General features: G+C 44.0%; 1 protein-coding gene across 2 annotated transcripts in view; it reads left to right on the top strand.

Moving 5' to 3' along the window:
* lrch4 (leucine rich repeats and calponin homology domain containing 4) overlaps window positions 1–13,360 on the top strand; it is a 67,548-nt gene that overhangs the window by 35,096 nt on the left and 19,092 nt on the right. For both annotated transcript variants that reach the window (XM_062957332.1, XM_062957330.1), the window contains exons 2-7: window positions 3,534–3,678; window positions 6,100–6,226; window positions 8,475–8,580; window positions 8,661–8,797; window positions 9,884–10,002; window positions 10,967–11,063. In XM_062957332.1, coding sequence (XP_062813402.1) covers window positions 3,534–3,678; window positions 6,100–6,226; window positions 8,475–8,580; window positions 8,661–8,797; window positions 9,884–10,002; window positions 10,967–11,063 — 731 coding nt within the window. The remainder of the gene's footprint in view (window positions 1–3,533; window positions 3,679–6,099; window positions 6,227–8,474; window positions 8,581–8,660; window positions 8,798–9,883; window positions 10,003–10,966; window positions 11,064–13,360) is intronic.

Genomic DNA, 13,360 nt, shown 5'->3' with positions numbered 1-13,360 from the left:
AGAGAAGCCTCCCACAAGGATGGTAAAACATCAAACATCCAGGCAACATCCCCTGGGCAACGTCCTTGCAGGCGGCCAATTCTTTCACACCAGAAGCGACTTGCAGTTTCTCAAGTCGCTCCTGACATGAAAAGGGATTTTTTTCAGGCTGTTTATATTTAATCCCCTTTTAATGTTTGCATATTTGTGTATTTCAAATTGTATGCAGATGGTTTTATGTTAAGCTGCTTTGAGTCTCCTGCCACTTGGGCTCCTTTTCTCTCCCTTTGGCTTCTCCTTCCTCCCTTCCTTAGGCTGTAAATTGTAATTTTTTATGATTTATAATATTCTTATTAGAGTTTATTGAAAAACGGTGAAACAGCGAATCCGCAAAAAGCGAACCGCAAAGTAGTGAGGGAACACTGTATATATATGTATGTATAGGAAATATCTACGAGGGCTATCCAGAAAATAGATTACGTTTTGGAATTAAAAATGAACAAAGTATAGGAGAAAACATTTACCATATGCAGTTGAAAGCCAGACCCAAATACCACTTCTCAAGATAGTCCCCATTGAAATCTAGGCACTTCTCATAGCGATAAAAGAGCTTGGAAAGTCCTTCCCCACCAAACTTTGCCGCTTGGCTTGCGTCCTCGACCAGTCCTCACTCTTCTGTTTTGCAAATGCTTGCAAGGAAGGTTATGGCGACGGTTTTTGGGACAGGAAAGGTGTGCTTCTTGCAAAACCTTAGAAGAGCGATCCAGGACGAGCATGGGGGAAAGTTGAGCACATGTACATGCACAGCCGCGGGAAGGGACGCCCGCCTGGTTGAGGACGCAAGCCAAGCAGCAAAGTTTGGTGGGGAAGGACTTTCCAAACTCTTTTATCACTATGATAAGCGCCTAAATTCGAATGGCGACTATGTTGAGAAGTGGTATTTGGGTGTGGCTTTCAACTGCATATGGTAAATGTTTTCTCCTATAGTTTGTTCATTTTTAATTCCAAAACGTAATCTACTTTCTGGATAGCCCTGGTAAATAACAAAGCTTGCAAACATTTCTATTGTAATTCAAGAGTACTAACAGGTCAATTATGTCAAGTCTCTTGAAAGGCTTAAAGTGGGGGCGATACCTGTGCTACCTTTGGGGAGACCCTCAGGTGGTGATTTCTGTCCCTGGGGAGGGAACCCCTTGGCCTCTTTCCTAGTTGAGCAATTGCAGCAAGAGGTGGATGTGGCTGGACCCTCTTTCCTTCCTGCCAACTTGGACACTGCTGATGCTAAATTTAGCCTCTCCTCCTCCTCTTTTTGCTTCCAAAACATCTTCTGAGCAGACACTCTTTCAGAGGGAGGGGCGGCCTTCAGAGCCTCATTCCAACAGCCCCCCCCAAAAAGGATGCCCCTCAAAGCAAAGAGCGATGCAAGAAAAATGCAAAACAAATGCATGTATAATTGTATAATTCTTGTATAATTGTGCTTGAATCTGTTTATTTTGATTATTATACCTTCATTGTTGTTTTATTGTTTTGCTTTTTATTTTAACTTGTTTACACCTTGTTTTTCTTTGGGCTTGGCCCCATGTTAGCCGCCCCGAGTGCCTTTGGGGAGATGGTGGCGGGATAGAAAAATAAAGTATTGTTATTATTTTATTATGACACAGCAAACAAGATAGATATGCTGGATTTCGTATCACAGAATCACAAGTCAAACACTTCCCAAGTGTCTAGGACTGTGTGATGCATTTTCGGATAATGCCTGCAGATCCCAGCAGGGTGGCCTTTTGCAGTTGGCAGATCGTGATTTTGTCAATGTCTATTGTTTCCAAATGCCGGCTGAGATCTTTTGACACGGCACCCAGTGTGCCCATCACCACCGGGACCACCTGCACTGGTTTCTGCCAGAGTCTTTGAAGTTCAGTCTTGAGGTCCTGATAGCGGCTGAGTTTTTCCTGTTGTTTTTCGTCAATGCGACTGTCACCTGGGATGGCGACATCAATGATCCAAACTTTGTTCTTTTCCACAACTGTGATGTCTGGTGTGTTGTGTTCCAAAACTTTGTCAGTCTGGATCCAGAAGTCCCACAGTATCTTTGCGTGCTCATTTTCCAATACTTTTGCAGGTTTGTGATCCCACCAGTTCTTTGCTGCTGGGAGGTGGGACTTGAGGCATAAGTTCCAATGAATCATTTGGGCCGCATAGTTGTGCCTCTGTTTGTAGTCTGTCTGTGCGATTTTCTTACAACAGCTGAGGAGATGATCCATGGTTTCGTCGGTTTCCTTGCACAGTCTGCATTTTGGGTCATCAGCAGATTTTTCGATCTTGGCCTGAATTGCCTTTGTCCTGATGTCTTGCTCCTGGGCTGCAAGGATCAGGCCTTCTGTCTCCTCCTTCAGGGTCCCATTCGTGAGCCAGAGCCAGGTCTTCTATTATTATTATTATTATTATTATTATTATTATTATTATTATTATTATTAATTGCCTTTGTCCTGATGGCTTGCTCCTGGGCTGCAAGGATCAGGCCTTCTGTCTCCTTCTTCAGGGTCCCATTCATGAGCCAGAGCCAGGTCTTCTATTATTATTATTATTATTATTATTATTATTATTATTATTAATTGCCTTTGTCCTGATGGCTTGCTCCTGGGCTGCAAGGATCAGGCCTTCTGTCTCCTCCTTCAGGGTCCCATTCGTGAGCCAGAGCCAGGTCTTCTATTATTATTATTATTATTATTATTATTATTAATTGCCTTTGTCCTGATGTCTTGCTCCTGGGCTGCAAGGATCAGGCCTTCTGTCTCCTTCTTCAGGGTCCCATTCGTGAGCCAGAGCCAGGTCTTCTCCTTATCAGCTTTTCCTTCAATTTTGTCAAGGAACTTTCCATGCAGTGTTTTGCTGTGCCAGCTGTCAGCTCTATTTTGTAGTGCGGCTTTCTTGTACTGGTATTATTATTATTATCATTATCAGCTATTCCTTCAATTTTGTCAAGGATGTTTCCATGCAATGTTTTGTTGTGCCAGCTGTCAGCTCTAGTTTGTAGTGCGGTTTTCTTGTACTGGTATTATTATTATTATCATTATCAGCTTTTCCTTCAATTTTGTCAAGGATGTTTCCATGCAATGTTTTGTTGTGCCAGCTGTCAGCTCTAGTTTGTAGTGCGGTTTTCTTGTACTGGTTTTTTGTCTGCTGTGCTTTGAGGAGTTTCTGATTTTTGACTTCAATCAAAGCAGGTTCTTCACTTCACTTTACATACTCTGCCAGGACATATTATTATTATTATTATTATTATTATTATTATTATTATTATTATTATTATTATTATTCCTGGATGGGCAGCATATGCCGACCTCTCCCTGGAAGATCCATTTCTGGCTGCACTTTTGCACTGGTTTTTTTGTTTACGAAGTGGAATAATAAGAATTGACATAATGTCTGGTTTTGTTTTCGGCCCGCTTTGAGAGGCGGCATTTCCGCTCCTTTGGGGGAGAAAAGATGCTATTTCGGTAACTCATTGGAATGGAATATAAATGCGTGTCCTCCCCTTCTTTGCTCCTTGGCAGACCTGTCCCGGAACCGTTTTGCGGAGGTGCCGGAGGATGCCTGCCACTTGATGTCCCTGGAAGGGCTGAGCCTGTACCACAACTGCCTGCGCAGCATCCCGGCCGCCATCGCCAACCTCCAGGCCCTCACCTACCTGAACCTCAGGTAAGGCTACATGCCAGGGATGGATAGATACTAGTGCTATATCGATCAGGACTGGGCAAACTTTGACCCTCCAGGTGTTTGGGACTCCAACTCCCACCATTCCTAACAGCCTCAGGCCCTTTCCTTTTGCCCCCCAGCCGCTTAAGCGGCTGGGGGGCAAAAGGAAGGGGCCTGAGGCTGTTAGGAATGGTGGGAGTTGGAGTCCCAAACACCTGGAAGGCTGAAGTTTACTTATGCCTCTGATATAACAACAACAACAACAACAACAACAACAACAGAAGAGTCCCTGATGCTGACTCTCGGGTCTCTATATCAGGCCTGGTAATTTTTATTGCGAACTTTCCAAATATACAGTATATTTTCAAGTATAAGCCGACCCACCTGATTTTACCACAAAAAAGCTGGAAAAACATTGACTCCAGTATAAGCCGAGCGTGGTAAATATCAGAAATAAAAATAGATACTAATAAAATTACATTAATTGAGGCATCAGTAGATTAAATGTTTTTTGAATATTTACATAAAATTGTAATTTACGATCAGACTCTGATTAAATCATTATTCGCATCTTCAATGTAAATGTGCTTATGTGCCCTTTTAATAATGATAGAGTGAAATAATAAATGTAATAATAATAATAATAATAAATGCAGTAAAATAATAAATGTAATAATCAATAGAGTAAAAGTAATAAATGCTGTAATAATAATAAAAATAGAGTAAAATAAATGTAAAAGTAACAACAATAATAGAGTAAAATAATAACTGTATTAATAATCAATAGAGTAAAATAATAAATGTAACAATACCAATAATAATAGAGAAAAATAATAAATGTTCCATACATACTTGAGTATAAGCCGACCTGAATATAAGCCCACCAGGACCCTCACCCAAGTATAAGCCAAGGAGGGTTTTTTTCAGTCCTAAAAAAGGGCTAAAAAACTAGGCTTATATTTGAGTATATATGGTATGTACATTATATAAAGATAGATAGATAGATAGATAGATAGATAGATAGATAGATAGATAGATAGATATCACTAATGATTTTTCTATAATCAAAGCAGATAGTTTGTCAGTTTCTGCTACTTCAGGCCTTTGGAGGCAGAGAGAAGCCTTGTGGGTCATAAAGCACAGACTATTTTGGGGAAGAAGGGTGAAGTGGCCAATAATAATAATAATAATAATAATAATAATTTTATTTCTTTCCCACCTCTCCTTGTGATTTGAGGTGGGTTACAGAATATTTAAAACACATACACATTGTCAAAATACCACAAATACACATAAGGAAGCAGAACACTTTGAGTTACATCGGCCTAAGTCTGACTTGGCCACGGTGGTCCACGCCTTAGTCACCTCTAGACTGGATTATTGCAATGCGCTCTACGTGGGGTTGCCCCTGAAGACGGCCCAGAAACTTCAGTTAGTCCAACGTGCGCCTACCAGGTTGTTAACTGGAGCAAACTACAGGAAGAGATCTACTCCCCTGTTCAAGGAGCTCCACTGGCTACCGATTATTTTCCGGTCCCAATTCAAGGTGCAGGTTCTTACCTATAAAACCCTAAACGGTTGGGACCCGCCTACCTTTGTGACCGCATCTCCCGCTATGAACCACTCGTCCTCTTCGTTCATCCGGTAGGGCACTTCTTTCGCTCCCGCCACCATCCCAGGCTCGGTTGGCGGGGACGAGGGAGCAGGCCTTTTCTATTGTTGCTCCCCGGATCTGGAATTCCCTTCCGGAGGAGATCCGGCAAGCACCCACCCTGGCTTCCTTCAAAAAGCTGCTTAAAACCTGGCTCTTCCGCTGCGCCTTTGGATAACCGAGCCCATAGCTATAGTAGTTGCACAGGCCACCTCTTTGACTCGAAACACTGCACTTTATTCCTCTGCCCCAAAGCATCTGAGAATATCACATTGCATTTTAGTTCTAGTGGTCCCTCCAGGCCATCCTCTCCTCCATCCCAGTGGTCTTTTTTTTTCCCCTCTTTCTTTGCGGATTCATGTTATTTGAGTGATTATATTCCTTCTGCTTATGTGATTGTTTTAGTCAATTGTTATGTTTTGTTTTCGTTTCTAATTCTTATAGCGTTTTATAGTGTTTTCAGTGTTTTATTGTGCAATGTTTTATGCTGATTTTATATTGGAAACCGCCCTGAGTCCCTTTTGGGAGAGAGGGCGGTATACAAATAAACTTTTACTTACTTACTTACTTACTAAGGAAAGAAAGGGCCTTAGGTCTGCAGCACAGTGGAAGAGCATCCACGTGGTGTCTCCCAATACGCAGGTGTGGATGCTCTTCCACTTCCATCCCTCTCCCGTCAGAGAAGATGGAGGGGAGCTCCTCTTACCCAGGCCGCTCCTCTCTCCATCCTTTCTGGGCTCAGTTCCCTTCCTCCTCCTTCTCCTTCCCTGCAGCCGGAACCAGTTGTCCTCCCTGCCCTCCTGCGTCTGCCGCCTGCCCCTCAAGGTCCTCATCGCCAGCAACAACAAGCTGGCCTCCCTCCCAGAAGACATCGGGGCCCTCCGGAGCCTGCGCCAGCTGGTGAGCCTGGGCCTAAGGGGTGTGTGCGCGTGTGTTTGTGCGGGGACAAGCCGGCTCCCTCTTTGCCCTCAGCCTTGTCCTGTGGCATCCTGGAGTGGTTGAAAGCCTGGTGTCATAAGGGAAAGCTTTAAAGCCAGGCTGTGGCGCAGGGGCCGGGCTGTGGCGCAGGCTGGTGAGCAGCCTGCTGCAATAAATCACTCTGACCATGAGGTGATGAGTTCACCCGTCAATAAAAAATAAAAAATAGCCCCTGCTCATTGCTGACCTAGCAACCCGAAAGATAGTTGCATCTATCAAGTAGGAAATAAGGTACCACTTATAAAAGTGGGGAGGCAAGTTTAACTAATTTACGACATTGGAATGAGGAAGTGCGGTCAGAGTGGATGATGAAGCAGCTGCTCTCCCCTGTGGCCAGAATCAAACATCCCCTCAGGAGAAGGTTAAATTGCCTCCGCATCTGTCTGTCTCTGTCTCGGTTCGATGTGTTTATGGGCATTGAATGTTTGCCCTATGTGTGTATAATGTGATCCGCCCTGAGTCCCCTTCGGAATAGAAATACTGTAAATAAATAAATAAAGCAAGGCATAGGCCGGTAGGATGTTAGGAATTGTGGCAGCTGAAGCCTAAAACACCTGAAGGAGGACTGAAGTTGGCTCATGCCTGCTTTAAAGACAGTAGTTAAATCAAAGGAAGAGAAAACGAAAGAATCAGAAGTAGACCTAGAGAGCAATATTAGAGAAATGGGAATATCTCCAATGTCTCCTTTGTCAATATAACAATATAAAATATATAATACTAATATTCTGCTGTATTAATAATATAATATATTGTATATACATATAATATTGATAATAATATCATAATATAATGCACTATTATAATTGTATATTATCCATTACATGTACTATTACTAATAATATTGCAGTATAGTGGTATAGCACAATATAGTAATATATAATGCTTGTACTGTGCTGTGCTAATAATACAATATATTGTATGTACATATAATTTGTAAGTCGCCCTGAGTCCCCTTCTGAGTGAGAACGGCGGGATATAAATGTCACAAATAAATAAATAATTATCTGGGAAAGAGCCTGCAGAAGAGAAGCTGAGAGGAGATATGAGAGCCATGTATAAATATGTGAAATGATGCCCTAAGAAAAAGGGAGCAGCTTGTTTTCTGCTGCCCTGGAAACTAGGAATCAGAGCCATGGGTTCAAATGACAGGAATGGAGATTCCAGCTGAACATTAGGAAAAACTTCCTGACTGTGCAGCAGTGGAACTCTCTGCCTCGTGTTGGGAATCATCCTAGACTACTCAAGTCCAAATGTAGTTAGATAGAGGATAGAGTTAGATTGAGGGAATCCTTTCCCTGTTTCCAAAGCATGCCTAGACAGGCTTTACTGTGTTTCACTCTCTCCTGTGTACGTCACATCCCTTACTTTGAAGTTAGTAGAACTGCGAATCTCCAGGGACACTAACTTCTCATTGGTCAGAATGTCTTTATGGCCCCAATAAACTGGACCATGAGGTTGGAACCATGTTGGTTCTCTCTTCTCCCTTTGTTCTTCTAGCTAACAAGAAGCATCCCGCCATCTCTCCAGGCAAGATGTAACTATTTAGATGTTTGTTATTTTTCCTTTCTTATTTTCTCCTTAGAAACCAGTCTAGAGTAGACTAGACAGCTCCCAAGCCTTTCTATCTACAATGGAGTTCTTTTTACCTGAATAAATACTTTTTGAACTTTTTCTGAGACTCTGCAGTCCATTGCAATCCTAAATGGTCAAAGGCTTCTCTTTGCTCGCCCCGTGTAAGTAACTGCTGCATTTGAAAGCTTTTGCTTTTGCTACTCTGCTGATTTTTGGTGGAATCTCCCCCAGAGAGGGTTGAATTGAGTCTAACTGCTCAGAGATGACCACAACACCTTGGAGTCCCATGGAAGCTCCTTCCTTGGATGCTTTTAAATGGAGAGTGGATGGCCATCTGTCCAGGGCTGATTTGATGGTGCTTTTGTGCATTGCATGATGTTGGACTAGATGGCCCATGTGGTCTCTTCCAGCTCTCTTATTGTATGATGCTATGATTCTCAGACCCCACCAGTGGTTAACATGGCTGCCCCTTTTCACCCCCTCCCCAAATGCCTTTTTCCTCCTGGTCAGTGCCAGGCTCTTCCTCCTTCCCCACCTGGCTATTTGTGGGGAGGGGTCTCTCTCTTTCAACCCCTTCCTCCTTGGCTCTTCCCCACAGGATGTTAGCAGCAATGAGCTGCAGTCCCTCCCGTCCAGTGTCGGTGGCCTGGAGTCGCTCCGGGACCTCAACCTCCGGAAGAACCAGATCAGCTGCCTGCCGGAAGGTCAGTCTCCTCCCGGGCGGGGGGCTTCCCCCCTTGCCCCTCGATCCGCCCTAACTGTGGTGTCTCCTCCTCCCTCCCAGAGCTGGCTGAGCTGCCCCTGGTGCGGCTGGACTTCTCCTGCAACCGCGTCACCCGCATTCCCGTCTGCTTCCGCCACCTCCGGCACCTGCAGTCCATCCTCCTGGAGAACAACCCCCTGCAGTGCCCACCTGCACAGGTACGGACGGAGTGCCCACCCTCTGCATGCCCCCCACCGTGCCTCCCGTCAGCCCTGTCATCGGTGTCAGGGGTTCAGTGCAGTCATGAAACTCCTGTTCTGGTGGAAGTGGCTCTTATTAGTTCCTCTCAAGGAACCGGGTCTCCAAAAGCACCGTTGTACCGGACTTCTACTCAACAACAACAACAACAAAACACGCAGAGACTTTATTGTCCTTTTCCAAATAGTAAACAGGAAGGCTTTTCCTTCTGCTTTGTTGCAGCCATGTACAAAGGATATACAGAATATATACAGTAGAGTCTCACTTATCCAACATAAACGGGTGGGCAGAACGTTGGATAAGCAAATATGTTGGATAATAAGGAGAGATTAAGGAAAAGCCTATTCAACATCACATTAGGTTATGATTTTACAAATTAAGCACCAAAACATCATGTTAGACAACAAATTTGACAGAAAACGTAGTTCAATACGCAATAATGCTATGTAGTAATTACTGTATTTACGAATTTAGCACCAAAATATCATGATGTATTGAAAACATTGACTATAAAAATGCGTTGGATAATCCAGAACGTTGGATAAGCAAGTGTTGGATAAGTGAGACTCTACTGTACACACAGAGATGATTCTTTTCCAAATAAGCAGGAAGGCTTTACTTTAGTTGCAGCAATATACAAATATACAAACTTTACAGCTCCTTCGTCCTTGCAGCAGCAGTTCTCCAACACACTCTCCAAAGCACCATCTGTCCCTCAACAACCTTCATCAAGCTTACTACTAACATAACTACAACCTATATACTTTAACACACTTTGCCACCGGGGCTCCACATATACTACTCACACTGCATTAACCACCACATCCTATTCTTCCTTCTGCCTCAAAAGTCCCTCCTAATCCTGACCCTACCTGGGCAGCCTGGCCACGTCATAGGTCATGGCACCTGGGTCAAAGGTAGTCCAGGGGGCATTTGGATGTCACAAGCTTCACTTTTTGAGTTTTGTGCAAAGGAGGGGGCACGAGATGGTTTTAGTCCACCTGGAGGGGCTTTCAAGCGTTGACGGACCTCTGTCTCCCCTCTAGATTTGCCTGAAAGGCAAGATCCACATCTTCAAATACCTCCACATCGAGGCCTGCAGCAAGGGACGGCCAGACCTGGCGGAATTCGCCCGCGGGAGCCGCCCCACCGCCTTTGGGACCTGGTGAGGGGCTTGCCTTGGCTGCAAGAGGCTTGGCCAGGGGGAGGGGGTGCTGCTTTGCCGGAGGGAATGGGTCTTTGGGGAGGACAAAACCCTCCTGTTGCTATTCTCCTCTTCCATTGCTATGCTCTTCCCCTATTGCTGTGCTCCTCTCCCATTACCATTCTTCTTTACCATTGCTATCTCTCCCATTGCTGTTCTCCCCTTCCATATGCTCCCCTTCAATTGCTGTGCTTTTCTCCCATTGCTGTACTCCTCTCCTATTACTGTTCTCTTTTCCCATTGCTATGCTTCCTTACCATTGCTTTCCTCCTCTTTCCTCCTTCTCCCATTACCATGCTCCACTCCCATTGCTATGCTCCTCTTCCATTGTCATGCTTCTCCCCTTTCTGTGCTCCTCTCCCATTGTCATGCTCTTTTCCCATTACTATCCTCTCCCATTGCTGTGTTTGTCTCCCACTGCTATGTTCCTCTCCCATTGTTATGCTTCCTTCCCATTGCTATCTTCCTCTCCCCTTGCTCTGCTCCTCTCCCATTACCATTCTCCTTTCCCATTGCTATACTTTTATGCCCTTTCTGTGCTTCTCTCCCATTGCTGTGCTCCTATCCCATTGCTTTCCTTCTCTCCCATTGCCATGATCCTTTCCCATTGTTTATCCTGTCCCATTGCTGTGCTTCTCCCCCCTTTCTATGCTCCTCTCCCATTGCTTTGCTCGTCTTCCACTGCTATACTCCTCTCCCCTTGTTATGCTTCCTTCCCATTGCTTTCCTCCTCTCCCCTTGCTGTGCTCTTCTCCCACGGCTGTTTTCCTCTCCCATTGTCATGCTCTTTTCCCATTGCTATCCTCTCCCACTGCTGTGTTCATCTCCCACTGCTATACTCCTCTCCCCTTGTTATGCTTCCTTCCCATTGCTATCCTCTATGCTCTTCTCCCCATTCTATACTCCTTTCTCCTCCTCCCTGCAGCCTCCCGGACGACTTCTACCCTGTGCGGCAATACGGCGGCCTGGACTCGGGCTTCAACAGCGTGGACAGCGGGAGCAAGCGCTGGTCAGGGAATGAGGTACAGTGAAGGCCCCGAACATGGCAAAACTTCTCAAGGTGCTGGGGAAGGAGGCTCGGTTTGGGGTCTCCCACCCCTCCTTTGACCCCCAGAACTGGGAAGGCGGTCTTTCCCTGCCTGGCGGAAGGGTTGGACTTGGATGGCTTTGTGATTCTAAGCCAAAATCATAACCTCCTCTTCATATGCAGGAAAGCAAAAGAAGACAACTACTTGCAGCATACTGCGCAACTATAATCTATATATATAAAAGAGTGATGGCATCACGGCAATTCACAAAACAACAAAAGTACAGGCCCCCCAACCTCAAAATTTGACAACACAACCCATCATCCACGCCTCAAGGTTGATACAACAAAAAAGAAAAGAAAAATAAAGTCCTAATTAGAGGGAGAGCAATAATTTTTTTATCCAATTGCTGCCAGTTTAGAGGGCTAATCTCTGCCCACTTGGTTGCCTAGCAACCAAGGGACAGCCAGGTTTCAGTTAGGGGACAGGCAGATTTAGGCCTCACTTAGACGTCTTCCACAGATTATCTAATTTGCACTGGATTATATGGCAGTGTAGACTCAAGGCCCTTCCACACAGCTATATAACCCATTTATAATCTTATATTATCTGCTTTGCACTGGATTATCTTGACTCCACACTGCCATATAATCCACTTCAGTGTGCATTTTATACAGCTGTGAAGAAGGGGCCTCATATAATCCAGTTCTAAGCAGATAATTTAAGATTATCAATATACAGTAGAGTCTCACTTATCCAACGTAAACAGGCCGGCAGGATAAGTGAATATGTTGGATAATAAGAAGGGATTCAGGAAAAGCCAATTAAACATCAAATTAGGTAATCGTTATACAAATTAAGCACCAAAACATCATATTATACAACAAATTTGACAGAAAAAGTAGTTCCATACGCAGTAATGCTATGTAGTATTTACAGTAGAGTCTCACTTATCCAAGCCTCGCTTATCCAACGTTCTGGATTATCCAACACATTTTTGTAGTCAATGCTTTCAATATATCGTGATATTTTGGTGCTAAATTCATAAATACAGTAATTACTATATAGCATTACTGTGTACTGAACTACTTTTTCTGACAAATTTGTTGTCTAACATGATGTTTTGGTGCTTAATTTGTAAAATCATAACTTAATTTGATGTTTAATAGGGTTATCCTTAATTCCTCATTATCCAACATATTCGCTTATCCAACGTTCTGCCGGCCCGTTTATGTTGGATAAGTGAGACTCTACTGTACTGTATTTACAAATTTACCACTAAAATATCACAATGAATTTAAAACACTGACTACAAAAACATTGATTATGAAAAGGCAGACTGCGTTGGATAATCCAGAACATTGTATAAGCGAATGTTGGAAAAGTGAGATTCTTCTTTAATATGAAATAATTACTGGGATAGAATAATGCAGAACAATATAATCCCTAAAACCAGGACAGTAAATAAACAGGGGAATTCCACACAGGAAACAATCGGGGCCAGCTAACACCTCCCAACAAAGTATTCCCATCATCAAAGTCTGGCAAATCCTGTTTTCTCAGGGCCACAGACAGTAGAAGCACATAAAATATCGCAAACAACACCACTCTGAAAACAAGGGAATTCCAGACAGGAAACAATCAGGGCCAGCTAACACCTCCCAACAAAAAATTCACTCAGGGAGGAAACAGCCAGGCTTTAAAGCTGCAAGGCCATTACATCCTAATCATTTTTCCTAATTGCAGCATTCATACTTGCCTCCAACAAACAAAAAAAACCAATCAGAAATATTGTATATTCACAACCTTTAGGAAATAATATCCCCTGATGGCGCAGCGTGTTAAAGTGCTGAGCTGCTGAACTTCTGGACCGAAAGGCCACAGGTTTGAATTGGGGGAGCGGAGAGAGCCCCCACTGTTAGCCCCAGCTTCTGCCAACCCAGAAGTTCGAAAACATGCAAATGTGAGTGCATCAATAGGTACTGCTCCGGCGGGAAGGTAACGCCGCTCCATGTAGTCATCCCACATGACCTTGGAGGAGTCTACGGACAACGCCGGCTCTTCGGCTTAGAAATGGAGATGAGCACCAACCTCCAGAGTCAGACACGACTGGACTTAATGTCTGGGGAAAACCTTTACCCTTGACCTTAACTACCACCAATTCCTCAATACTTTATTTCCCAGACCACCAGACTTCGCCACAGCAACGCGTGGCCGGGCACAGCTAGTATTGTTATAGAAAGACGCAAAAGAATGAATTGAACTCTAACTATTTTGTTACTTGTACATAC

Source organism: Anolis carolinensis, chromosome 6 (assembly GCF_035594765.1).
Source record: "Anolis carolinensis isolate JA03-04 chromosome 6, rAnoCar3.1.pri, whole genome shotgun sequence".
Taxonomy (NCBI): domain Eukaryota; kingdom Metazoa; phylum Chordata; class Lepidosauria; order Squamata; family Dactyloidae; genus Anolis; species Anolis carolinensis.
Note: the sequence above shows the minus strand (reverse complement) of the source record. Positions and strands in the feature narration are given on the sequence as shown.